We start from the raw sequence: 24,922 nt of genomic DNA on the forward strand, positions 1-24,922 counted from the left end.
TCGCCAGTCAATTTTTATGTGCAGATCTATTTTGGGGTTTTATGCTAAGGAACACTTTCACCAATAGACAATGACTATTGGGTTTATTGGTTTGTTTGTACCCTGATCGTCATACTGAGCCCACAGCAACTCGGGATGTTAAACATATTAATTCAGATAACGGTTTAAGATTACATGTTAAAAGGATGAGGTAATTTTTGCTAGTAATTTCTGCTATAATCAACATTAGCCTTAAAAGGGTGAAAATATGGTGAAAAGACAAAAGGTTATTGGTGAAAGGAGATCCACATACATATCTCAGACAATATCAAAATGTGGTTTAATGTTTGATCATGGTCATTGAGGACAAAACAAGAACAAAATTGCTTGGGGGGGAAATTGTTGACTTGCTAGATAAGGAAATTTTAAGGTCTCTAAACCACTTTGTACCTATAAAAGCAGCAGAGTAACAAGCCTATGTTGTACAAGAATCCTTTCAGTCATTTGCTCTGCCCAATCTAGAGATGTTTTCCCACCAGCTTACACCATATAACTATTGACTAAGTCAGTCCTTTGTCCAGATTAATATGATAATCATCACCAGTCAAAAAATGACACAGCAAGTTCAGTCAAATTGCTCAAACTTATTTTGTGTCTATATTTATTTACAGGAGAATAAGAGTTTTTTCATTATTACCACCATAAAATCTGAACTTTTCTTCTTTTTTCAACCTTGCAGGCAGTTTTTGACTGTGTGGTGAACTCACTGAAGAATGTGTTGAACATCTTAATCGTCTACATGCTCTTCATGTTCATCTTCGCTGTTGTGGCTGTGCAACTGTTTAAGGGCCGCTTCTTCTACTGCACAGACGAATCCAAAGAGTTTGAACGAGACTGCAGGTTGGTTAGGAAACAACAAATAAAGTATCGGAGCACTTCCTTTTTTGCCAAAGTACTGCATACTGGTTATGTTCTGGAAAATTATAAATCTCAGATTTGTAGGTTTTTATTTCTTTGTAGATATTTAACAGGATTTATGAAAATGATGCATTCCTTGACCACCTTTTTGCTTTTCATGTGCTACCACCTAGAGGCGATCACAGGGATTTTCTGGGTAACATTTTATAAAAAGCATCTATATGTTTGGTTGAATTTGTTTGTTTTTTTCCTCCTGTTTCAGGGGCGAATATTTAGTCTATGAAAAAGAAGAGGTAAAAGCCGAGAAGCGGGAATGGAAGAAGTACGATTTTCACTACGACAACGTGGCTTGGGCCTTGCTCACCCTCTTCACCGTCTCCACCGGAGAGGGGTGGCCACAGTAAGTGGATGGTACTCTCTCACCATATGCAACCAAAACATGATGTTAAACGTCTTTATGATAAAGCTGGAGATCCAACTCCGGATTTCTGGTGTTCAGAAAACAATGCAGTAAATATTTCCTTTGTCTTACATAAAAAAATAGAGAAACACAATGTTGTTTTGTATTTTAACACAGTGCTTGTTTTAAAAACATATAAAGCTATAGCTTTTTCTAAAAATGTTGTAATTATTCCTTTTAGGATGCACGATTTAAGCTACAGATCACCATATTTGTATGACCTAATAATGATTATTGGATCAATTTTGATAAATAACTAACTTCTGCCGCAGGAAAGGTTCGACAAAGCCTCCCAAACACAGAACTTGGATAAGCCTTTTGAAGCACTTCATGCTAAATTGTGTACAGTTTTTAGCTATAATTCAGTGTTTGAGGGACAAAGTCTAGTCCATGGTAACCAAAATGTTGGTGATAATGTTACCCTCAAGTAACAAAATGTGAGATAAATGTTTGGAAAAATTAAGACAAATATTGAGATTATCACATTGCATGAACAGAATGCAATCCAAGTGTTGGATTTAATACTTGCTTATGGTATAGTATTGTTAACCAGTTCCTCACCATGTTGTTATTGTTTTGTTCAAACAAATCTTTTTGTCTCTTCCTCTTGTAGGGTGTTAAAGCACTCAGTGGACTCCACTTATGAGGATCAGGGCCCAAGCCCGGGTTACAGGATGGAAATGTCCATCTTTTACGTGGTGTACTTCGTTGTCTTCCCTTTCTTCTTTGTAAACATCTTTGTGGCTCTCATCATCATCACCTTTCAGGAGCAAGGGGATAAGATGATGGAGGACTACAGCTTAGAAAAGAACGAAGTGAGGAAGGACCTGGAAACTTTTATGTGGTTTTTGGACAAATGTAATCTATCTGGATTTATTCTGATGTTCATCTTTTTAATCCCCCTTCAGAGAGCCTGTATAGATTTTGCCATTAATGCCAAGCCTCTGACACGCCACATGCCAAAGAACAAACTGAGCTTCCAGTATCGCATGTGGCATTTTGTTGTGTCCCCTCCCTTTGAGTACAGCATCATGGCTCTGATTGCACTCAACACAATTGTCCTCATGATGAAGGTATGGAGAAAAAAAAAGTTATTTGTTCTAATCCTTAAGCAGCACCTGGGTTATAGATAAAACCCCATCTCCTGTTCTCCTGTTCTTTTTTGTGTCAACAGTTTCATGGTGCATCTCAAACTTACGATGATGTGCTAAAGTACCTAAACATGGTGTTCACCACCTTCTTCTTTATGGAATCTATCCTGAAAGTCATTGCTTTTGGTCCTTTGGTAAGTCCTACAGAAGGTACAACTCACATATACAAACTCATTTAGGTCGACCCGCTCTGTGCGTTGGAATGTTTCATCCCATTATTCATTTATAAAGCGGGATATTTTCAGTAGACAGATCTAGAGCGAGTTTTCCCTGTCCCTGAAAAACCCAGAGCTTGTGCGCCACAGTCACGCTATCCTGTGACCTCCCTGATTACTGCAGGATCATTGTCCAGCAATGTCGTTGGACACCTTCCCACTTTTCTGTCTTTCAGAATTACTTCAGAGACGCCTGGAACGTTTTTGATTTTGTCTCAGTCGTTGGAAGCATTACTGACATATTGGTAACAGAGTTTTGGGTAAGTGTTATGGTGTGATTGTCCAATAACACATATATGGATGTGAAGTTCAAAACTAAAACATGTCTAAAAGAAAAAGCAAAAAAAAAAAAAAAAGCAAAAGGGATAAGATAAGAAGACTAAAACTGCCATTGGTTCACCACAGGCCGGCTCCAGGTCATTTCACCCCTTCGCCAATTACTGACAACAGTTTCTGCCAATAAAGCAATTTGCACCCATGTACCTGATCCATTGCATACATGTTTAATTAGCATTGTATATACTGCTTAAAATTAGTTGACTATTTTGATCAATAATGGTTACAAAAAATGTTAAAAACTTGTATATGGTTTTGTTTGAGTATTATGTTGTATTGGCATTGATTCTGTTTCTGATCCTTATTCAGAGCAGTTGACTCTTATGACCTCTGATCTGTCTAAAGTAAAGCTAAGTTATTGCCTACTGAGATATATTATTGAATGGAGTTAAAAAATTAAAATAGAGTATGAGAAGGATATAGGAAACTGCATTGAATCAAAGGTTAAAGTACAAATTGATAACCTGGCCAGCCAGACTGATAATGTGTAGAACTCTCTGTTCTGCACATTATCAGTCTGGGTCTGCTCCCATCGAATCCGTTCGGGGAAGGGAGGGGCATTCGGCAGAAGTTTCCGAGCTAATTGGGTGAAGCGACACCTAGTGTTCACCTACCAAAAGTTAATTTTAGCCAATCACGGTATCAAATGAAAACGTCGTTAGCAGTAGGCACCATGATAACCCACAGCAAGTTAAGTTAGTCAAGGCGTACTTATTTGGATCTTGACAATCGTGGATTCTGACGAAACGGATGTGAAAGCAGCAGCTATGCGAGTATCCTCCTGCGCTGCCTTGTTTATTTTGGTTCTGCGGTGGGTTTATCGCCTTTTGCTTTCATCCCAGCTGGTATGTCCCGCCTTAAACCATAATAATGCAGCGTGATTGGCCAACCCGTTTTGTGTTGGTCTCCAAAGGTTGAGGCAAGATTGGGACAAGATGCCTTCTTTTAGTGTTTGTGAACGCACAAATACAACGAGAATTCAGCGAGAATTCAGCTTATAGGCAAGGTTAACAAATCAATGCTTTGTTGTACCAAATCCCCTTTCAGGTGAGTCCTTTTGGGACCCGGAAAAGTGGAACCTAACCCTTTTTTTCTGTAGAAAACAACCAAAACTGCTAGCGTATCAAATGGCGAACAGGTAAAATGATCAGCACCCTACAACCGACTCAGGTTTAATACCTGTGTAACAGAGTATAAATATTAAGTTTAAATTTATTTGCTTTCAAGAAATATACTTTCAATATAAATACAAGACCATGTAGTGAGAATGGGGGAAAAAATGCTTGTCTTACTCAAATACCAAGTTTAAAAGTAAAGAGATCCACCTGCTGACCACAGGAATTCCAACCTCTTTTTAAAAAAAACTTTCATTGTGTCTACGCTGACTCAGGTTTGTCTCTCTGTATGTTGGGGTGTTGTTGTTTTTTTGTGCTTGTTTATTTTTTATGTGGGTCTTTAAATATTGAGAAGTGTAAGATGCAGTAATTACAGTATTTAGGTGCCATGTCAGCCTCTCTCTGTTGTGCACCTCTTCTACATTTTTCACTCTAGGCCAACAGTTAGGATTTTGTGCCAAAGTCTCACCCAAGAAACAATTTTCCCTGCTCTCTCAAGTCTGCCATTGTGACGAACTGAGTTTGCAGTAATTGGCAATGGGCTTGGCAACCGAGAGAGGCTGAATGTGTGCACTACAGCTCAACTGCTGTTGCTGGCTGCTTTTGTCTTTCAGTGCCTTTATATCGGTGCCTATAATAATCCTGTCTTCCTCTTCTATCTCTTTACATGCTTTCTTTAAACCTATCTACTCTGTTGGCACCCTTCGCCTCTTCTACTCCCTCCTGTTCTGATATAATCCATCCAATCAAAATGCACTATGAACTCCTTCATCGTGTTGTCCATCCATGCTGCGCCATGACATGTGGTGGTGGTGCTGTGATGATGATGATGATGATGATGATGATGGTGATGGCGTGTGTTTCGCCCCCCCATGGCCCCGCCCAATAAAACACACAACCAACCACCACCTTCTTCTTCTGAAAAATATGCTTAACCCCTCTCACGATTTACCTCAACCTAACAAAAAAATAACTAAAAATAAACTTCCTCACCATTCATCTGTCTACATCTGCGCACATGTAGGATCTGGTTGGTTTGTAATTTATATTTCAACGCTTCCTGCTGCACTCTCATTGGCCATGTGGTTCCCTGATTAATTTCCTGTCCACAGCCACTCGCTCTCTTATGTGTTGACCCTTACCCCCAGTGCATGTGCTTTTTGGATGAGTCCCTTTAAACTATACTCACACAGTGTGGAGACGTTAGTTGGCAATGTAGATGTATACATGTAAACCATAGACCTATAGATTTTATTGAAAACAATTAATCAAATTAGCATCTAAGGTTTTCTTTTACCCTAAAATGCTCAAAGGAAAATTCAAGCTGACTGTCTGAAGGTTATGAAGTCGTTATAAGTCGAGGCATACCAAAGTCTAGGTACCATTCTTAATTAAAATAGCTAATGCTGTGAATGTATAAAGGTGACATTATCTTTATTAGCTTATGTCAAATGTTTGCTAAAGTGTTGGCCCTAATTATGAGCTATTTCCAAGGTTTACAAAAATTAAAGAAAAACTATGTACCGTTATTAAAAATGGTGTACGTAGATTAAATGAAATGTTCAACTTCAAAGGCTAATTTTGAAAGGGTATAAAATGTGAATATATAATTTTGCACAAAAAAATTGGCTCTTTACAAAAAAAAATGGGAAAAATTGTGAAGACAGCAGCAGGAATTGAAACATCTTATTGAGTTTGTTGAGAGCAGAAAGTTATTAAAGCCTAAAAGCTACTTAAAGTGTTAGCCATCCTTTAGGCACCTAGAGGGCAGCAGTTTGTCCCAGAAGGAGCTCTCCAGCTCTGCCATAGCTTCATGCATGAGGTGGGAGACGTCATGGGAGGCAAAGTAAAACTGAGTCACACATTCCTGGGGCATTACAGTTGTTTTTATTTGTGGCTCCGACCAGTAACATGATAACATTCTAACAAACGATTTAAAACCTTAAAATATTACTTTGACTGGAGAATTTACTCTCTCTGTCTCTGTGCTGTACAGCTGCTTCAACTATGATGACTTAAGCATAACAGTGACGGCTCAAAAGGATCAGGGTAATCAAAAGTGCTAACACCCTACCAGGGCCATTTTCTGTGGTAAAGTTAGAGCTCTATTGATTTATTGACCTTAGCAAATCCTCCTGGTTTCTCCCAAAAGCTCCCAAAGTGGAAACAAGCCTTAAAAAACATCCAGATAGATACATGCATCTACCAAGCTTACATTCCTCTCAAAGACATTGCTGCCTTATGTGGTTTAATTTAATATCTCAAGCCCTTTTTATATTTGTAAAAGAAATAGTAGGAATTAAAATTTAGTGAAGGGTTTTGATTATAATAAATTAATAATAATATAGAGGATTGTAATAAAAATTTTTTTTTACCATGCCCATTAAGGAATATTTTCTGGAAAATAGAAGTTTTGATATAGTGCACCTAAAAGAGCGCATGTTTTAATGTTTTCGATGGGCTCAGCCCCGCTGGCCCTCACTGGTCTGCATGTAGGCCAACTATCAGGAAGTATGCTGCCATGCCATGTCATGCTTGCTCTGAGGCTGCATGCTAATCCCTCCATCCTCCCCTCCTTCTTCTTCCCCCTCCTGCTGGTTTTACAGCCTTGTCTGTCAACCACCAACATGCAAAAACCTGACCTGAAATTTTGGATGTAGGTTTTTATATTCTATTATTTTTAAGGGTCTTAATTGACAAGGCCTCATCTCATACAATTACCGCTGTGCCACTACAGGATCAGATTTTTTTTCTGGAAACGATCTTCTCTACTAATGCAGAAAATTTGTGACAGATTATCAATCTCCGATTTGATAAAGTGCAGACCTGCTTACATCAATTTTAGCTGGTTACAATTTGTCTTTAAGAGAGCTATCTTGACAATATGTTTGTTAAGACACTAATTATCATAAAATAAAATCTAAATGATTTTATTTTCAGAGCTTTTTCTCTCTCCGTTCACTGAAGATATACAAATAAAGTAAAATCTTCTAGGATACTAGACAGACATATCTATAGACAAAAACAAATAATTACATTTCTTCTTTATTTCCTTTACAAGACAGATCATAGCTCACTTATGTTTTCCTTTTCACTCCTTGAAAAATATTGTGCACCTTACCACATGATATTTACTTCTACAAGATCAATTGAAACTAAACACTGGCAGCAAACTTCAGATTTAAGAAAAAAGACTGATTCACTTTGTTTTACAGATAAACAGTTGATTAATTGATTTTAACTGTACAGGAGCCTATTGTGATATATTATCAATTATTTTTTCATTTATTTCTCCTGTCTGGCCGTGGAGCATTAAGAATAGCTGTCGTAATGCCAAAGAGGGAGCAACAGATTTGTTGGAGCATTCCTGCTTTCGCCATAGTGCTCCGCTTGATATCTATATGCAAAAAGCTTGATTTTTTTTCTGGGACTATTTCATGTTCAATGGGCACAAAAACTGGAAGTTGGAATAGAAAAAAAGGAAGAGAAAAATATTAGACAAAATGCTAAAAGGGAGAAAAGGTTACAAAAATAGAGGAGAGGAAAAGGAGAGATCAAGATAACATCCTCTGAGTCTGCTTCTACACCTGCAAAGAGAGATATAAACAGAACAGCAGAACCAACCAATAAAGTATTACCGTTACAAACAACCACCTCCTTGATACTATCACTGAAAAATACACAGTATAAATACGATGTATAAAGTGACTGCTAAAGCTAATGATAGGGGCGTGAATCTGTAAATACCTGAATCCAAGCACCTGCAGGTGTTTGTGAGAGTGCACTTGTGTGTGTAAGGTTTATGCATAAGAAATATGCTCAATAGTGGTTGTGAGGAGCCAAAGACCCCCCCCCCCCCGAGACCGCTTCAATTATTTATATTTGGACCAGAGTCCATGGCACACTATGTTTTAGAGATCAGGCGTCATTACACAGCTCTGCATTTGGATTGTATAATCAAAGATCAAACGAATAATTGTCCAATTCAGTTAACCAGCAGATTTCTTTGTGCATCTTTTAAGGTTTCGCTCTTTAATTTGCCTTTGATAGTCTTTGAAAGTGAATAAAGAATTTTATTGGTGCCGCAGGCAACCCAAACCCAAGGTCTTTGCTTTGAAAAGTATACCATTGCAATCGGTGTGTGTGTGTGCGTGTGCGTGTGTGTGTGTGTGTGTGTGTGTGTGTGTGTGTGTGTGTGTGTGTTTGCATTTGCATGGGGTTGACAGGCAAGGTTCTGTGTTCCAGTCTGTATGTAGCCTGCTTGCATCAGCGATCAGTGCATTTGATTAGTAAAAAAAATGCTGTATAAGATTGGATGATGACCATAAATTTCTTTGAAATAGAAATCACCTTCTTTTCTTTCCCACATATTTATGTTTTTTGTTCCCTCTCTCTGTCTGTCATTTTCTCTTATATCTCAGTACTGATATGTTTGAGATTAGATACGTTTTGTTGGTTTTGACTTCTTCCTTTTGGTGTTCTCTTTCCTCCACTGTTTACTTTGTCTTTTTGTTTTGTTCTTTCATTACCATAGAGAATAATTGTAACGGTATCGTTGCTTCGTGAAACTGACCACATGCCATGTTTGTGCGACAGGATAATTTCATCAACTTGAGCTTCCTGAGGCTTTTCAGGGCGGCTCGCCTCATTAAACTCCTGAGACAGGGGGAAACAATTCGGATCTTACTCTGGACATTTGTCCAGTCCTTCAAGGTATTTAGGCAGAAAAAAATAAAGGACAAAGGAAGTAAACAGAACTGATAAAACTGACTAATATTTTTTTGTCCCTGCTCTGACAGGCTCTGCCATATGTGTGTTTGCTCATTGCCATGCTCTTCTTCATCTACGCCATCATCGGCATGCAGGTAAGTGCTACAGACAGAATGTTAAGTACCATCATCTTTCAGCCACTGTCAAACATGGTGGTGCAGAAGTAATAATTTTGGCTTGTTTTACAGTCAAAGGACCTGATTACCTTGCAGTCACTGATTTGAACTCTCAACCCCCGCCACCCCCAACCATTAAACCAAAGATCCTAGAGTCAAATGAGAGCAAATGTGAATTTCATGTACGGGCATCTGTATCGAAGATGACCTTGCATGTAATTGGATTATTAATAGGAAAATGATCACAAGAACACCTGCTAATCTGTAACTGGTACAATAAAAAAAAATAGTCTAGACGTTGCAAACTTTTTCCCCCACGAGTTCAAATTGTGCAAACCTGGAACCAGTCTGCTAATCTGGTATAAATAATCTTGTTTATGCTCTTCTTAATGTTTAGTTGTTTGGGAACATTGCTCTGGACGAGGAGGAAGAAAGCGCCATCAATGAGCACAACAACTTCAGGACCTTCATTATGGCCCTAATGCTGTTATTCAGGTAATATATGACTGTGTCAGCTTCTATTTCCCATGTCTTTTTCTTGATATTTCATATAAAAAAAGAGTAATGTGAAGTGGTGTCTTCAGAAATGCAAACCTTCAAATGCAGGTTTATATGTTTCAGACATCGAATTTCCCCCAACTATAATCTTATCAAATGTAATATTGCAAGTACATCTCAATAATAATAATCTCAATAGGTCACTGAACAGTTCCTTTACAGAAAACAGAAGTTGTGGTAGGTGTCCGAAAAAGGCTAGGCAAGGCAGGAAAATGTAGAGACGTGGTCATGGTCAAAACGTGGTAAACAAGCAAGAATGGAAAAGGTGTACATCTACTAACCAAAATCTTTCAATAATCTGGCACTGTCTGGCTGTCTGAGGAGATCTTAGAAAATCACGAAGCAGGTGTGTGGAATAAGCTTGATTGCAGAGCAGCTGAGAAGCAGGCTCGCAGGTACGACACATGAACCTTATTTAACACAGGTTATGGCAGGATGAAGACAGGCCAGATCATAACACATCCAGCTTCTTTAGCAGGAACCTCTGTGGTTTAGCCTCTGCGTTGAGGGTGTCAGTGAACTCTGCAATAATACCCATGATTATGGCAGCTACTACTTCTGTATAAAAATATATTTTTATTTGTGGATCTTATGCGATATTCTAATTTTTTGAGGAACTACATTTTGGGTTTTAAATAGCAGTAAGCCGTAATTACCTATCAGGTTTACCAGAAATAAAGACTAGAAATATATGACTCTACAGATGAATTTCACTTCTTGAATTGAATTTTTGAAATAAATAGACTTTTTTCTCGACATTCCATTTATTGAGATGCACTTGTAGATTACTACTATATTATAAAAGAGATTATTGCTTTAATAACTTCCTGAATGCTCACTCTTTCTATATATGCAGGAGTGCTACAGGTGAAGCGTGGCATGACATCATGTTAGCGTGCCTGGGAGAGAAGAAATGCGACCCAGACTCAGGAAACACAGGGAAGGAGTGTGGCAGCACCTTTGCCTACACCTACTTTGTCTCCTTTATTTTCCTCTGCTCCTTCCTGGTGAGAAAGGATTCAAGCGCTTGAAGAGATTTTTTTACGTGACCTAAATCAGAAAAATCTTTCACCCCGGTTTGCTTGATTTTTATTTTCATTCCTCCAGATGCTGAATCTCTTTGTGGCTGTCATCATGGACAATTTTGAGTACCTGACCAGAGACTCGTCTATCCTGGGGCCGCACCATTTGGACGAATATGTAAGAATATGGGCTGAGTACGACCCGGCTGCCTGGTGAGTGGCGAGAACTCGTGCTAACACAATTGCAAACATACATGTCAACTGTTTATGTCTACTGCATAAATATTTGTATACTCTCCTTACCACTGGTTGTTTTTTCTCCCATCCCGAAATGGGGCAATGTGCTCATGGCAGATGTGGGATGATAAAACATTGCACTGAGACAGTCTAAGAAAAATGTTTTCCAGGCTAAACGATGACCTTTTTAGCTTTTCCACCTTCTTCTTATTAAATTGTAAAATAAAGTTGTGTGCCAATGACATAGATGTTACCCACCCCTTTTTGTCTTTTCCTTATTATGTGTTTGTGGATTTTTTTTTCTCTCAGTGAGCGCTTTTGTTTCCTACATTTAGTTTTTTTCTCTTCTTTTTTTCTCGTCTGCTCTGTTTCTTTTTTTTTTTTTTTCCAAATTTGGTATGCTCCCTCACCTAACTCCCCTCCTTGTATTTTTCTTGCAGCGGGCGCATACATTATAAGGATATGTACAGTTTATTACGAGTTATCTCCCCTCCTCTGGGCCTTGGCAAGAAATGCCCACATAGGGTGGCCTGCAAGGTTTGGACCAAACCCATAAAGCACAAACTTAAACGCAACCTGCTCGCCTTTAAGAGACTGGAATGAATGTTGCTCTTTATCACTTTTTAAGACAAGTTCTTTCTTATTTTTTTTTTTATCTCCATTGGTTTGACTTTTCTGTTCGGGTTTGCATTTTCCAGTTGTTTTGAATTCATTTCACCATTGAGTCATTTCTTTTTTGGGAGGGGGGTCTGTTGTTTATGCATTCTGATATGATGATGAGAATGTTTGGGACAATGCAGAAATGCACACACACTCTCTTGCATACAATCACGAACACACTGATAATGGTGTGTGAAGCATGAAGTGGTACATTGCACTTGCTAATGTCTTTTGATTGAACACTGGGGGAAAAGTGACACTATTGTGTTTATGTTTATTTTTTTTTTAATTTGTTAAAAATAGTTTAGACTCCAGTCAGCGTCTTTTGTTTCTGCTTGCTGTCTAATTTTTGCCTGAGCAGAAAATGGTTGAGCAATGTGCACTGATCTGTTTGATTTGAGGTGTTGTTGAGGGAGAGGGGGTTGTTGTAGAGGCATCCGCAGAAAAGGTTTGGTCTTGATACTCTTACCTTTGATCATCATAGCTGCTAACATAGACAGCTTTACAGGTATATCTAAAAAAAAAAAAAAAAAGCTCATAAAACAGTGCTTGGAGCATTCCCCCAATATTTTTTTTCACCCAACCATTTTGGAAAGTCAAACTCATTTATTATGTAGTTTCATTACGCAGTGAGTGGAATATTTAAAGCCTTAATGCCACCAAAGTTGCTGAGTACAGCTCACAGATAAAGTAAACCTAAATTCAGTGTCTCAGAAAATTTGAATATTGTGAAAAAATAAAAAATCGGAAGCTTTTGCTGTCACACTCTAATCAGCTAATTAAGTCAAAATACCAGCAAAGTTTTCTTGAGCCTCCAAAACCTTTCGGTCTGGGTCAGTAGGCTAAACAATCATGGGGGAAGACTACTGACTTGACAGATGTCCAGAAAACAGTCATTAAGACCATCTACAAGGACCGTAGCCCACAAAAGGGTACTTATAAAGAATCTGGTTGTTCACAGAGTTCTGTATCCAAGCATAGTCTTAGAGAGTTGAGTGGAAGGAAAATGTTTGGTAGGAAAAGGTGCACCAGCAACAGGGATAACTGTAAACCAGAGTTTAAGAAGCTTCTTAGCTGGGTTAAAGGAGGAAAATAACTGCTTCAGTGGTTCAAAGCCCTCTTTGAAAGTGAATGAAAGTAAAGTTTAATTTCATTCGGAAAGGAAGAGTTGAGAGGTAAAGAATCCCTATGTGTAGTTTCCACAGTCAGTGATGATTGTTGGTGCCATTTCAAAGCTCAGCACCTGCTTACACTTCTATAGGTACCAAATGCTGGGTCAATAACCATGGTGTGCTTGATTGGCTGCAAACTGGTCTGACCTGGATCCCATAAAGAATCTATGGAGAATTCTTAGAAGGGAGATTAGAGACCCCAGACCCAAAAATGCAGATGACCTGAAGGCCAATATCAAAGCAAGCAGGTTTACATTTCATCTCAGCAGTGCCGCAGACTTATTGCTTCCATGACACGGTGTATTGTTGCAGTAATTTCTGCAAAAGGAGGCCCAACCAAGTATTGAGTACATGGAAATTAACACTGTTGTTTAAATATAAATTTTGTAATTGATATTTGTTGATCTGAATTTGTTATCTGAAAGCCATAATCATTAAAATGACAAGAAATAAAGGCTTGAAACATTTCACTTTAGGTGTTTTGAATTTATATAAATTTCACTTTCTGAAATCAGTTAGAAAAAATAAGTAACTTTTTAACGATATCCATATTTTTTTTTAGATGTACCTGTAAGTCATTTAACCACAAAGGTCTGTAGGCTTTTATAGGCAACACAATTGTCACACTTAATATACTATTAAACAACCAAGTCATCTGTTTAGTTGCTTTAGGGGAAGAAAATGCCAAAACATCTGTGGCACTTATTATGAATTTACAATGGTTCGGTATGTCATTAGTTATCATGTGAAAAACGTACGTTTTTTTTCTAGGTTTTTGCAGGTTTTACAAGCTGCAAGGTTTCTTTAGAATCTCCAAATTACAAACAATAATAAAATATATTTATTGCAATACAAAAATTCATTTGTAGAGATCAAATAAATTATTATTATTAACTAATGCAGCTAGCTCAAATCAAATCAAAAAGAGCCACAATCCACTATTTAGGAATTAATTTTTTGAAAAACTATAAAATCTTACTAAAAATCATAGCTAGCATAAAATTCACTCGACACGTCACATTACTGTTTAGGGCCTCTCACACAGGATGTACACAGCCTTATGGTCTCCAGGATCTCCAAGCCTGCTCGAATGTCACTTCATTCAACTAATTAGGAAAACTTAATATTGCTATAAAAGCAGTTAGAACCATATACATCTGAGAGGGTTCTGCACTTCCGCCATGAGATTCAGCCTCACCGTCAAAAAAAGAAAAAAAAAATCTTTAGCAGGATGAGAGGATGGCATGCTGTTCACTTCCCCTTTTAACCTGATCCAGTGCTCTTTGTAAATATATCACACCAAGTGATTCAGAAGAAATCATGCACACAAAATCCATTTTTTTGTGTTTACTTGTAACTCCAAGCTGACCACTTAGATGCCCTGTAGCCTTAAGTTGTTTTTATGAGTTGCAGTAAAGCAATTGTAAAATTGCTTTATAAACCCCATAAGCTACTGCTGGGTAGTAGTTTTTTCCTCATCATCACTAAACAGAAAGACAGGACTTCTCTTTAACTGGGTGACCAATAAATATTCCACTGGAAAACTTCCCTTGGGCTCCAATCAACCTGTTTGCATAGTTTGTTGGGTTGTACTCTCTTGCCCAGGTGGGAGCCATATTCCTTAGGGAGTGCAACATATCATAAAATCTATGTGCAAGATGCCTGAGGAAGATTTTTATTTCTTTTTTTTTTTGAAAATGTGGCTCTCCTGCACAGCACCCATGGCTCTGATGAGCTACCACCCTGACCACAGATGTTTTGTCCAGGCTATAAATGATCGGCAGCTCTTGAAGTCAAAGTGCGTCCTGTGAAATGGGGTCCACACCCTTTTTTCATGCAACCCAGAGGACCTAGTCAATGTCAATTGGGGCTTTGGAAACACACTTACTGAGCTTTTTTTTTTCCTTTTCACATTTGTGAATGCTGCTCAATGTCATGTTGACATTGCCATACTTATTGCACCAACAGCCTATTTCTTTCAACTTGCCAACGGTAACAGCATATATTTATGCATACTAGAATAACAAGGCCAAACCTGATCTGTTTGTGTTGCTGGTTAAAGGACAGAAGAAGAAACAGGAACAGGGTGTGTGTGTGTGAGTGATTTAAGGGAAAGGATTCCCAAGGTTTTGTGTCCACCAGTAACCTCTTGGTAACCATCTGTGCTGATGGATGTTTTTGGTAAGAATTTTTGATCACACCATTTGTTTTTTTTAGTGTTGCTAAAAAAGCAATCAGCTGATCTCCGATATAATTACCTAGCAAAATAGCACAAGCTTGCTATTGTTGTTCTTCTGAAACTAGATCAGCTTCTTTTATACCATGTGCAGTATGATTTCAGTGTATTTTAAGTCTGAAAAGCCTTCAGTAACATTTTCTGTTTCTGCATAAGTCAGAATGGCAGATGCACTATTGTATTAAGGTCAAAACAGAAATCTTTTCATTTGCAAAACTGGGAACTTTAAGGGGATATTAAATGTCCATGCATCTGAACGTTTTTGATAATGTGATCGATGGAATCAAGTGTAAATCTGGGTTCAATGACTTTCTTAAACATCTCAAAGCGCAGTTGTGTTTGGAGACTCCTGGTGGACATGCAGCCTCAATGACAGACTGCATTGACTTGTCACAGTAACTCATTACGATTTCTGCAGTGGGCCTTTTCTTTGCCTGCAAGAAGCCCCGCTGTCAGTTCTATTCGAGCGGCAAAAGTAGGCAAAGACCAAAAGAAAACAAATATTTATTCCCTTTTCACCTCGTATAGAACGGTAACTAACACAACACTAACTAACCTAACATAAATGACACCTCCTCTTTAAACCCTTCCCTGCCTAATCCTGATCTTTCTCCCTATCCTCCTTTTCCTCCCTCCACATTTCTATGAAAATACCACGCTGTAAAGTTCGCATAAAACACCCTCTTGTTCTCTATCGTTTTCTTTCTATCTATTTTCTCTCACCACAGCAACCACATTTCCACAGTGACCAAAACAGTAACCTCTGTGTATTTGTCCCCCCCCCCCCCTTCCTTTCCTTTGTCGGTTCCTTTTTTGTTTTCCTCCTTATGTTTCCGGCCCCCCAACACACCTATTGTGTGTCTCCCCTTAATTCTCCCCATCCCTACCCTTGGTTTTGTTTTGTTTTCTTTCATTTTCACGTCGTCTGTCTTCATTTTGTTTGTCGTGTGCCAATGTACGCGTGTTGAATGCATGTACCCATGTGACGTCTGTGTGGGTGTGTGTGTGTTTTGTGGCCACCCCAGCGGCCGGATCAGTTACACAGACATGTATCAGATGCTAAGACACATGTGTCCGCCGCTAGGCCTCGGGAAGAGGTGTCCCGCCCGGGTCGCCTATAAGGTAGACTCGCCCCCCACCTTACCCCTCCACCCTCCTCAGCCACCTCAACCCTCTTTATGCCCTTTTTATTACGTTTCCTCATTCCTTTCTTTCCGCCTTTATCCCTCAATTCCCATTTCTCTTCTTACACCTCCTCATCGCTGGGGAGAACCTTTTTTTCACCAGCTGAAACCTCGCTGTTCCTCTCATCCTCTCTCTCCTGCTTATCACCATCTCCCTTCCTCTGACCCATCCCTCTCACCTCCTCCCAGTGGTGTACTCTTCATTGTTTGTCAGTGGTGGTGGTTGTGGTGGTGGTGGTGGTGGTGAGCGCTGTCCTCTCTTCTCTTTCTCCGACCGCGGGGATGGAGGGATGGGCTTTTGTTGTGAAGTCAAGTAAAGTGATAGTGGAGTGGTACCGAGTCCTTTCTTTTATTTGCTCCTGTCATGCCGCAGAAGTAAGGGAATGTAGGAGGGTTTGCCAGTCCTTCTGCAATCTGCACAGACACGTTCACATGCACATACACCCACACCAAATAAAACACGCAATCAGCAAAAACCTTTGAATGCAGATGTAGCAAAAACCAAATAAACAGCAAAGTGATGTAGATAACAATTCCTTTCATGTCCCTCAATGGGGAAATTATTAAACCTTAGAGAAAACTTTGAACTTAAACAAAACTTCTATTAAAATGTTAATTTAGCATGTTTAAGTCCATGTAGACTTTGCAAAAACTCAGTACTCTAATTAACAGCTATAAATTAAATATGGTATTTAGCCACATTATGTTTTATTAATTTTTTAGTATGGAATTTTTTTTATTTATTTTCTTTTTGTTTGTTGTGGGAAAAGGAAAATTGGACACTGACTTGTTGATTCCCATCAGTGTTACATGACGTTATAGTGTGTGTATGCATAAAAAAAAGCCACAATATACAACTTGGAAAGATGAGTACTTTTTTTCATCCAATAATTTCTACTGTGTTGTATAATCCAAGCAACAGCGAAAGTGAGAATGTATAAATCAAGGTTACATTCACACAATTTGACTAACTGCTTACAAAGCAGGTGCAGAAGGACCGGTAAGGGTTTCTGTCTTCTGCGCCTCTTATTTCTGCGGATGACACAATAGTCGGCATAAACACATGCCCACATCCACTTGTATTCATACAAATAGAATTTTACTCAAGTAAAACAATATTGAAAAAATGTTTTGGCCCTGGCAGTGTGTTGGCCTTTTTTGATCAAGGTGTAACTTTTATTTCTACTAGACCAAAGAAAACTTTGGCATTTTCGGCTTCTTGGGGCTATGACCACCAGGATAAAGTTTAGGGTTGAACTTTTCAGTATTTAATTTGTCCTCATCATCCTTCTCTCTGTTCTTCTATAAAGGCATGTCTTGTTTCCATATTACAGCCATCCAGGTTCACCAACACAGCATGGTTAATAATCTAATGATTTAACGAAGCCTAGTCACATATTTTGGCTATGAATAGAAAACAAAAAAAAAATGTATATTTATCTATAAACAAAACAATATATAGCAAACGTTTGTCCTGATAGTGTTTACTTATTCAATTTTGAGCCTGAAAAAAACTTTGCACCGGGCGCAATCACCAGATGTAAACATTGTTGTGCCATCTGCTGGCAGTACCGCAAAACTAGCAGAAAACAAGATGGCCACATCTGACGCAGCTATTGTAAGATCCAGTAGAGGGTCCTACAGTGCCTCGTACTAAAGTGACAGCTCAGCATGGTTGAAGACCAACCTAAAATACAGGGTTAGGATTACTTAACCTTTTTCTCTTTGCACCTTCACTGGACATTGCTGACTCACTCTGCTCCTTTGCTCCTCCTTGTTTACTCATTGCAGGCATGCACAATAATGTACTTTTGGTCACATGGTCTTGTTATGGTAAAAAAAAAATTGTTAAAAGAGTTTAGTTTACTAACAGAGCAAAAACAAATTGTAAAACACAGGAATAAAATATAATAAGTCAACAGGGTATGATAATTTGTATGCAACCAGAATTACCTACTACTACTACTACCTAGAAATGTATAAAGGCATAGTAGGTGACTAGGCCCCTTTTTAAGATTTAAGAAGAGAGCAATAAATTATATATGTCATAGGGTTGTAACAAACATTAAAAAGTGACATTAAGTTAAATTTACAAAAAAAAAATTAAAAACCAGGAGGCCAGCACTGCCAACAAAGATCCAAAATAGGAACAGAGCTTAAAAAAATAGGAGGAGGTTGCCACCAAAACTCTAGAGGATGGCCCATGGGACACGCAGACGAGCAAAGCAGTTCACAATTCACAGAACTGGTTCATAGAGGCGAGTCTACAGGTGACTTTTGTCGTGCTCCAAGAGGGGTCGAGTACAACTAAACTTAGCCTGTGAGGCTGATCTTTGAGCACAACAAAAGTCACTACTAGAAATGCGTCCACGTTGAGTTCTTTGATTAGCACATGAACTTGCAGAGTCTGGTTGTCTTAGGCCCCATAAAAAGAAAAAGTAATGCTCTGACGATAGTTCTTGTCGACCTTCTTGGTGTCAAAAAGAAGTTACAGAAGCGGATTATCCCGAAACCCCTTGGCAGAAATAGGAGGCCAAAGTTGACCCTCCTTGTCTGCCTTAGGAATCATGGCTTGAACAGATGATAGGCAAAAAGCAGGCATGAGACAAGGCTGAGGTGACAGGAAATAAGTGAGAGGCTTAGTTGGATTGAGACAAGGCAGAGGCTGAAGCCACTTGAAAACTTGAAGAGGTTGAGGAAACTTTAGACAAGGCACAGAGACTTGGCTTGAGATCCAATCCAATTTATTTATAAAACACATTTAAAATCAACAGATTGTTGACCAAAGTGCTGTACATACCAATAACACAAATAATAAAAATAAAATAAAACAACTATTAAAAATAAAACACAAAGTACAGGAGCAGCTGATCAGCTGACCTTAGACTTGATTCAACCATATCATCCTATACGGTCTCTAAGAGATAGTGTGGAGCAGGGCCATTTAAGCATTTAAAAACAGGTACAAGAATTTTAAAACCAATTCTGTAGCTTAGAAGGAGCCATTGAAGAGCAGCTAGGACAGGGTGAGATGTGCTCACATCTGTTGGGTCTTGTTAAAAGACATGCTGCTGCATTTTGGACGAGCTGAAGGTGGCTTCAGTAGTACATAGCATTACACTAGACGTGAGGGAATAAAAGCATGAATGACTCTTTCAAGATCTTGTCTCGAAAGAACTCTTTTTTTTTATTTTGGTAACTTGTCTAAGTTGAAAAAAGCTATTTTTTTGCTCATATTTGAGCATCAAATTTAATGGCACCATCTAGTTTCACTCCCAAACTAGTGACAGTGGATCTCACATAAGAAGACAAGGAGATAACATTTAAATCATGAGCGTCACAAGAGCCACTTGGGAGGAAAAGTATGACCTCAGTCTTCTTATCATTAAACGTTGAGATGAGGCACAGGCTGAAACTGAGGTGCCTGGAGACAAGGCATAGCAAAGTGGAGCTTAAAGAGGCACAGACCTTGAGTCTGTAGTGTTGAGGTTGGGCCTGGTAGACTTAAAGTACGGCCCACTCACAGAAACCCAAACAATTGAAGAGGTGTTGGACTCTGGGCTCTCAGTTAATAGAGGGTCATCTTTAAAGACGACTGGGAGCGTTAGCGGTCTGACACGTGCAGAATAAAAACGAGGCATTACTGAGAAAACCGTTTAAGATTTAGGAGACATCTGGCAGACTATCCAAGACTGAAGAAGAGGCATCCACAGACCTCCGAGACTGCAGAGATGTGATGGTAGAAGTGTGGTAGGGGGTGTGGGCTCAAACTTTAGTGGAGAGACCTAAAGATTTGGCCAGGGTTGAATTAGCAGTAGAAAGGCTTCCTCAGGGAGAAAACTAATTTGCTTTGCTAAGAATTGCCTTGATGAAGATCTGACATTCAATACTCGCTTAAATTAACCCACAGTTTGCAATATTTTTAGTTTTATTTTACTGACTATTCCCTTAAAATTAAAATCAGTTGTATGACTCCTAAAGCGTACATGTACAGTTATCAAGAGCCACATACTTGTGTGCTCACCATTATTCATTATAATGAATGAACAAAAACGGCACTCTTTAGTGTCTCTAGATCTTATTGCATCTGGATGCCAGCACTGCTGTTCTTTCTTTTTCTATCATTTATGTTAATTTAGTCCTTTAATTTTCTTTCCTTCCATTACCTATTTTCAAAATTTGCTCTGCTGTTTCCTGTTATGCAAACGTCTTGGATCTTCTTTTTATTTTTGTTGCTTTTTTTTCTGCCTTAAATCTCTGTCTCTCTGTCACAACTGCTGTCTTCTTCTGCAACTGTCTATCAACAATCACAGTCCAACTTCCATTTCATCAGCCCTTTGATCATTCAGGCTCACTCTTTTTTCTACTGTACTACTACTTTGTGATCTGTCCACTGTTTTCTCTCCAGAGTGGTTAGCCTGTCTCTGAAGTTGACTTCAATTGTGTATATTAGATTTTTTCAGTTTATGGTGAATCAATTTGTACAGAAAAGGTCATTTAAATGTCCTTAGATATCAGAAGACATCTGGAATAAGAAGGAGAAGGTTCAAGCTGCTGTTACTTTGCAAAGGCCAGTGGAAGTTTTTGATCTAATCCTTTGTGGACACAAGGCTTCTTCCTTAGCAAAATGGAAAAATGTAGTAACTGATTATTGCTACATCCTGAACTGACCTCTTAACATATGTCAGTGTTGTTTTTAGTCTTTGTCTTTATCTCTTGTGGTGTTTTGTAATTTTCAGCCACTCTCTTGCTCTTTTTCTACACAAACACACACCTACACTTTCTTTTAACCTCAAATTATTGATATCCTTTTATTCTTATATTATTTCAGTGTTTCCACACACCTTCTCTCTCCCTCCTCATTCTCGCCTTCCCTTTTTATCTGTAACTACATCTCATGAGCAGTCTTACATTGACCAAGTCTAGCTCTAGCTCTACTAACTGTCCCTATCATGCATCCCCCTTTATAATCCCTCTCCCCTTATCCTAGAATACTACTACCGTAATGTCTGGTTGGTCCAAAACAAAAATTAAAAACAAAATAGAAAAATACTCTTCATCCCTTTTTGATGTCCCCTAAGTTTTTTTTCTCCTTTCAGGCAATGCCACAACTCAGATCCCTCTTAGTTCTGACACCCACTTAAGACAATGCACCCGTTTGGCATTGAGAGAGATCTTGACATAAATAAAAGTGCTACCACCTTTTTAAATTTGACTTTGATCAAAGGATCAATCAATGTGAAATTTTAGAGGCTGAAAAAAAATAGATATATTAATCTGAAAGGTAATTCCTGTGAATTGAGGATACTCTCTTTGCGTGGATGCACGGCTGCTTGTAATGTAAAAGTTATGATTAAAGTTATGGGGTAGTGGGTATGGTGGATGAGTTGGGGCTTATTGAAATTGAGAGTGAAGTTAAAGCACGTTGCATGCTGTGTTTGTCTTTGTGAGACTTTTTACTGGGGGTGTCGTGCCGTGTTTGCATGAAGTCTTTGCACTTTTCTGTCGCATGGCTATGGGTCACATCAAGGCTATTGCCTGTTGAGCGCTGTGAATGTTGGCCGATGCCCTTCGCCTGCCACATCACTTGGCTTTGGGCATCTCCGACACTTGCACACACTCAGGAACACAGGAGCATGTACACAGGCCCGCCGCCATGTCGTGCCCTTCATCGTGAGTGCCCAACGCTCATGTTCGTAGGTAAATCCGATGGATGCCAGCTGGTCAGGATAGGTACGGCAAGCGACCTGAGCTGGCCTAGCTTGTTACGTCCTATCTGCAGGGTTTTCCATCTGTTTTACCAAGCATAGATATGTGAAGACAGGGAACCTCCTTACAGGTAGGGGGAGCTCAATAGCAAGTGCCTTGGTTAAATTAAGCCATAGCTGTCTCCTGAGAAATGCAGAACTAAACCAGTGATACTGTTATTGCTCTTCAGTCAATTGGTTTTTGTCTCTAAAGGACTCCAATTAAGATCTCTTAATTGCAGTCTGTGAAAATGAGTGTTTTAGTGGGCAGAGAGGGTTGGATGAGGGTGGGGGGGTTGGGTGGGCACGTTGGTGTATGTTAACTGTCATATACATATATATATATATATAATTCTATATGTGTGTAACAACAGAAATGTGTAAATGCGCACAAGCATTCACACATATAGGGAACATGGGCACAGGTTGGGTCTGATGCCATTTTGGCTCTGATTGTTCTTCCTTTCTGGTTTTTGCAGCTCTCACAGTTGCTTAGCAGCATTGGATAGTTGTGCTGTCTGATAGAGTATCACTGGAGAAACAGGAGACACCGGGACTTACTTTTACAAGTTTGTTTAGGTTCCATCGAGCAAACGACCTCGCATAAAGTTACCGTAACTGCATAAAGCATGCTTGAAACGTGAAACTTCAACCTTTGATTATACGGCTGGACATTTAAAACCCAAATTATGATTACTGACTAGAAACTCACATTCTTGCTTTATGAAATACAATCTAAAATTTGGATGAATCGGGTCCGACTTTAACTGGCTGTTGTCTATGGAGCTCTCTCAACCCCGTCCCTTGCCCCTGACCCTTTCCCCGTCCTTGAGATTCAGGTACACCCTACATTTGTGAGGACACCTCCCTTTCTCATCCTCTCATCCTGACTGGTTCTCCACAGAGGCTCCTTCGCATGGATCTGCCGGTTGCCGATGACAACACAGTGCATTTTAACTCCACCCTGATGGCTCTGATCAGGACAGCACTGGACATAAAGATTGCCAAGGGTATGACTTAAGATTTATCCACCTACTATCTGCTTAGCTGTGTAAGTGCATCTCAATTAATTCAAAAAGAGAGACTCATATTCTATAGATTCATTACACACAGAGTTGCAGTCAATTTAAAAAAATAAAATCCAAAAGTTACCTTCATTTGAAAAGAAGAATACCGCTGATCAGCAGTTCAGCCCTTTTCCTTTTTAGCCCAGAGAAGAAGCTGTCAATGTTGTCCCTTTTTGAGATGGGCCTTGATTTCCTCCTAGTCTTCTGAGGGCTGCAGTTATCCCAAATCTCTTTTTTTTAATCAAGCTATAAACTATACAGCTTATTAACTTTTTTATTAGTTAGTATCCTTTATTAAGTCTGTAGGAGTTATTGTGCCAATTTATTAGTTACACATGATTTTGATTGTTGGAGTGTTCATAATTTTTCCTGAAATTGAAGGCTTGAACACCTCCCAATGGCATGTCTCCAACAGCTCTGATGTAGGAGAAAAGCTGTTCCTTGTTGCCTCCGCAGAATGGAGGAACCTTCTGTTGTGTGTAAAGATTGTGGAATAATCCGCCTACAAATAAATTATCTGCTTACATAAGCCCAATAGCGATGGGCCTAAAATTGATTCCTGGCACACTGACACATTGATGGTGCATGGTGATGATCACACACACACACACACACACACACACACAAAAACATTGTTGTTTAAATTACAAAGTAGGGGCCGTGCCTTGAATTCCATTCATTTTCAAGCCTTTCTATGGCCTTACCCTGACCCTAACCCGTACCAGTATATAACTAACCCTAAGCTCACCCTAACCTAACTGATACATAAGTGCTAAACCTAACCCCTGGCCCAGAAAACATGTGAGGACCAAAACAACATCCACACTTTACATAAAAGTCCTCACTTTACTAATGAAATGCGCAAAGAATGTCCTCGCTCAGCTGTAAGTACAAGAACACACACACACACACACACACACACCTTTTATACTGCCCTATTGACAAGCTATAAACATCCAAATGAACAGAAAACTTAACTTAAAATCAACTACTCTGTGCAAATGAGTCTATATATGAGTTTTAGATTTGAATTGGGTTACTAAAATAACTAACTTGTTTTTAATGATAGCTCATTTATTAGGATGCGCTTTTATTTAACTAAATAACGTCTGTGGTGTTGAAATTTCTATCAGCTTCTCTTTCAGAAAAATGTTGTCGATCACATCTCTGCTTGACACAAACTAATTACTCTTTTTGTTTTTGGTTGAATGTGTACATGTGTGAATTGATACGCATTTTCCCTTAGTAGAATTGTGGTATTCTGCCAGGCTGTTTTATCCTCTTTCCTTTGGGTGTATATGTGTGTTTTTAATTTGTGCTAATGATGCGTATGCTTATGTATGCAAATATTCAACGTGTATGTGGACGCTCGGTTGTGGGCTAACCTAGGCGGTGCAGATAAGCACCAGATGGATGCAGAGCTGAGAAAGGAGATGATGGCTATCTGGCCAAATTTATCACAGAAGACGCTGGACCTGCTGGTGACTCCACACAAGGGTAAGTCCCAGGAAAGCAACTCACGATGGACATAGTGGTGTACTGTATCTGTGTCCAATCACCGACTCACCAAGAGGACAGCTTATACCAGTCAGTGTCATTCACTGCTTCGCACCTCCTGATCAGACATTTTTCAACATAAACACAAATTATTTTCAGTTCTTACACACATGCATACATCCAACAGCATACATCCAGTACTGTCTAATCTGAGGTAAAAAAAAGGACAAATGGCAACTACAATAATTTATTTGTTTCACCGTCAGCGCAGAAACGTCAGCCACAGCTATGAAGTCAAACAAAGACTACATCAGCTACAGGCGACCACCACTCTAGTCCAGGGGAGGACACACATGTCTTTTTATGTTATCGCGTAAGAGTCACAACAGAAGACGAGTGTATGAAGACATTTTCTGAACCTGTCCATAATAACAGCAGTGTTAAATTACCTGCAAATGATGACATGGAGGAACATGGACCTA

At 39.1% G+C, this 24,922-nt stretch overlaps 1 protein-coding gene across 21 annotated transcripts in view; it reads left to right on the forward strand.

The window, feature by feature from the left end:
• Positions 1–24,922, forward strand: part of LOC118565163 (voltage-dependent P/Q-type calcium channel subunit alpha-1A-like) — a 91,832-nt gene that overhangs the window by 18,486 nt on the left and 48,424 nt on the right. For 16 of the 21 annotated variants that reach the window (XM_036144867.1, XM_036144872.1, XM_036144868.1 and 13 more), the window contains 14 exons: positions 719–879; positions 1,160–1,297; positions 1,971–2,172; positions 2,266–2,430; positions 2,532–2,642; positions 2,900–2,983; positions 8,771–8,887; positions 8,974–9,039; positions 9,458–9,555; positions 10,475–10,625; positions 10,726–10,853; positions 11,318–11,414; positions 22,781–22,886; positions 24,333–24,440. In XM_036144867.1, the coding sequence (XP_036000760.1) occupies positions 719–879; positions 1,160–1,297; positions 1,971–2,172; positions 2,266–2,430; positions 2,532–2,642; positions 2,900–2,983; positions 8,771–8,887; positions 8,974–9,039; positions 9,458–9,555; positions 10,475–10,625; positions 10,726–10,853; positions 11,318–11,414; positions 22,781–22,886; positions 24,333–24,440 (1,732 nt within the window). Of the gene's footprint in view, positions 1–718; positions 880–1,159; positions 1,298–1,970; positions 2,173–2,265; positions 2,431–2,531; positions 2,643–2,899; positions 2,984–8,770; positions 8,888–8,973; positions 9,040–9,457; positions 9,556–10,474; positions 10,626–10,725; positions 10,854–11,317; positions 11,415–15,970; positions 16,068–22,780; positions 22,887–24,332; positions 24,441–24,922 lie in introns of all 21 variants that reach the window. The other 5 variants (XM_036144870.1, XM_036144851.1, XM_036144854.1 and 2 more) reach the window with 1 other exon arrangement.

Source organism: Fundulus heteroclitus, chromosome 13 (assembly GCF_011125445.2).
Source record: "Fundulus heteroclitus isolate FHET01 chromosome 13, MU-UCD_Fhet_4.1, whole genome shotgun sequence".
Lineage (NCBI taxonomy): Eukaryota > Metazoa > Chordata > Actinopteri > Cyprinodontiformes > Fundulidae > Fundulus > Fundulus heteroclitus.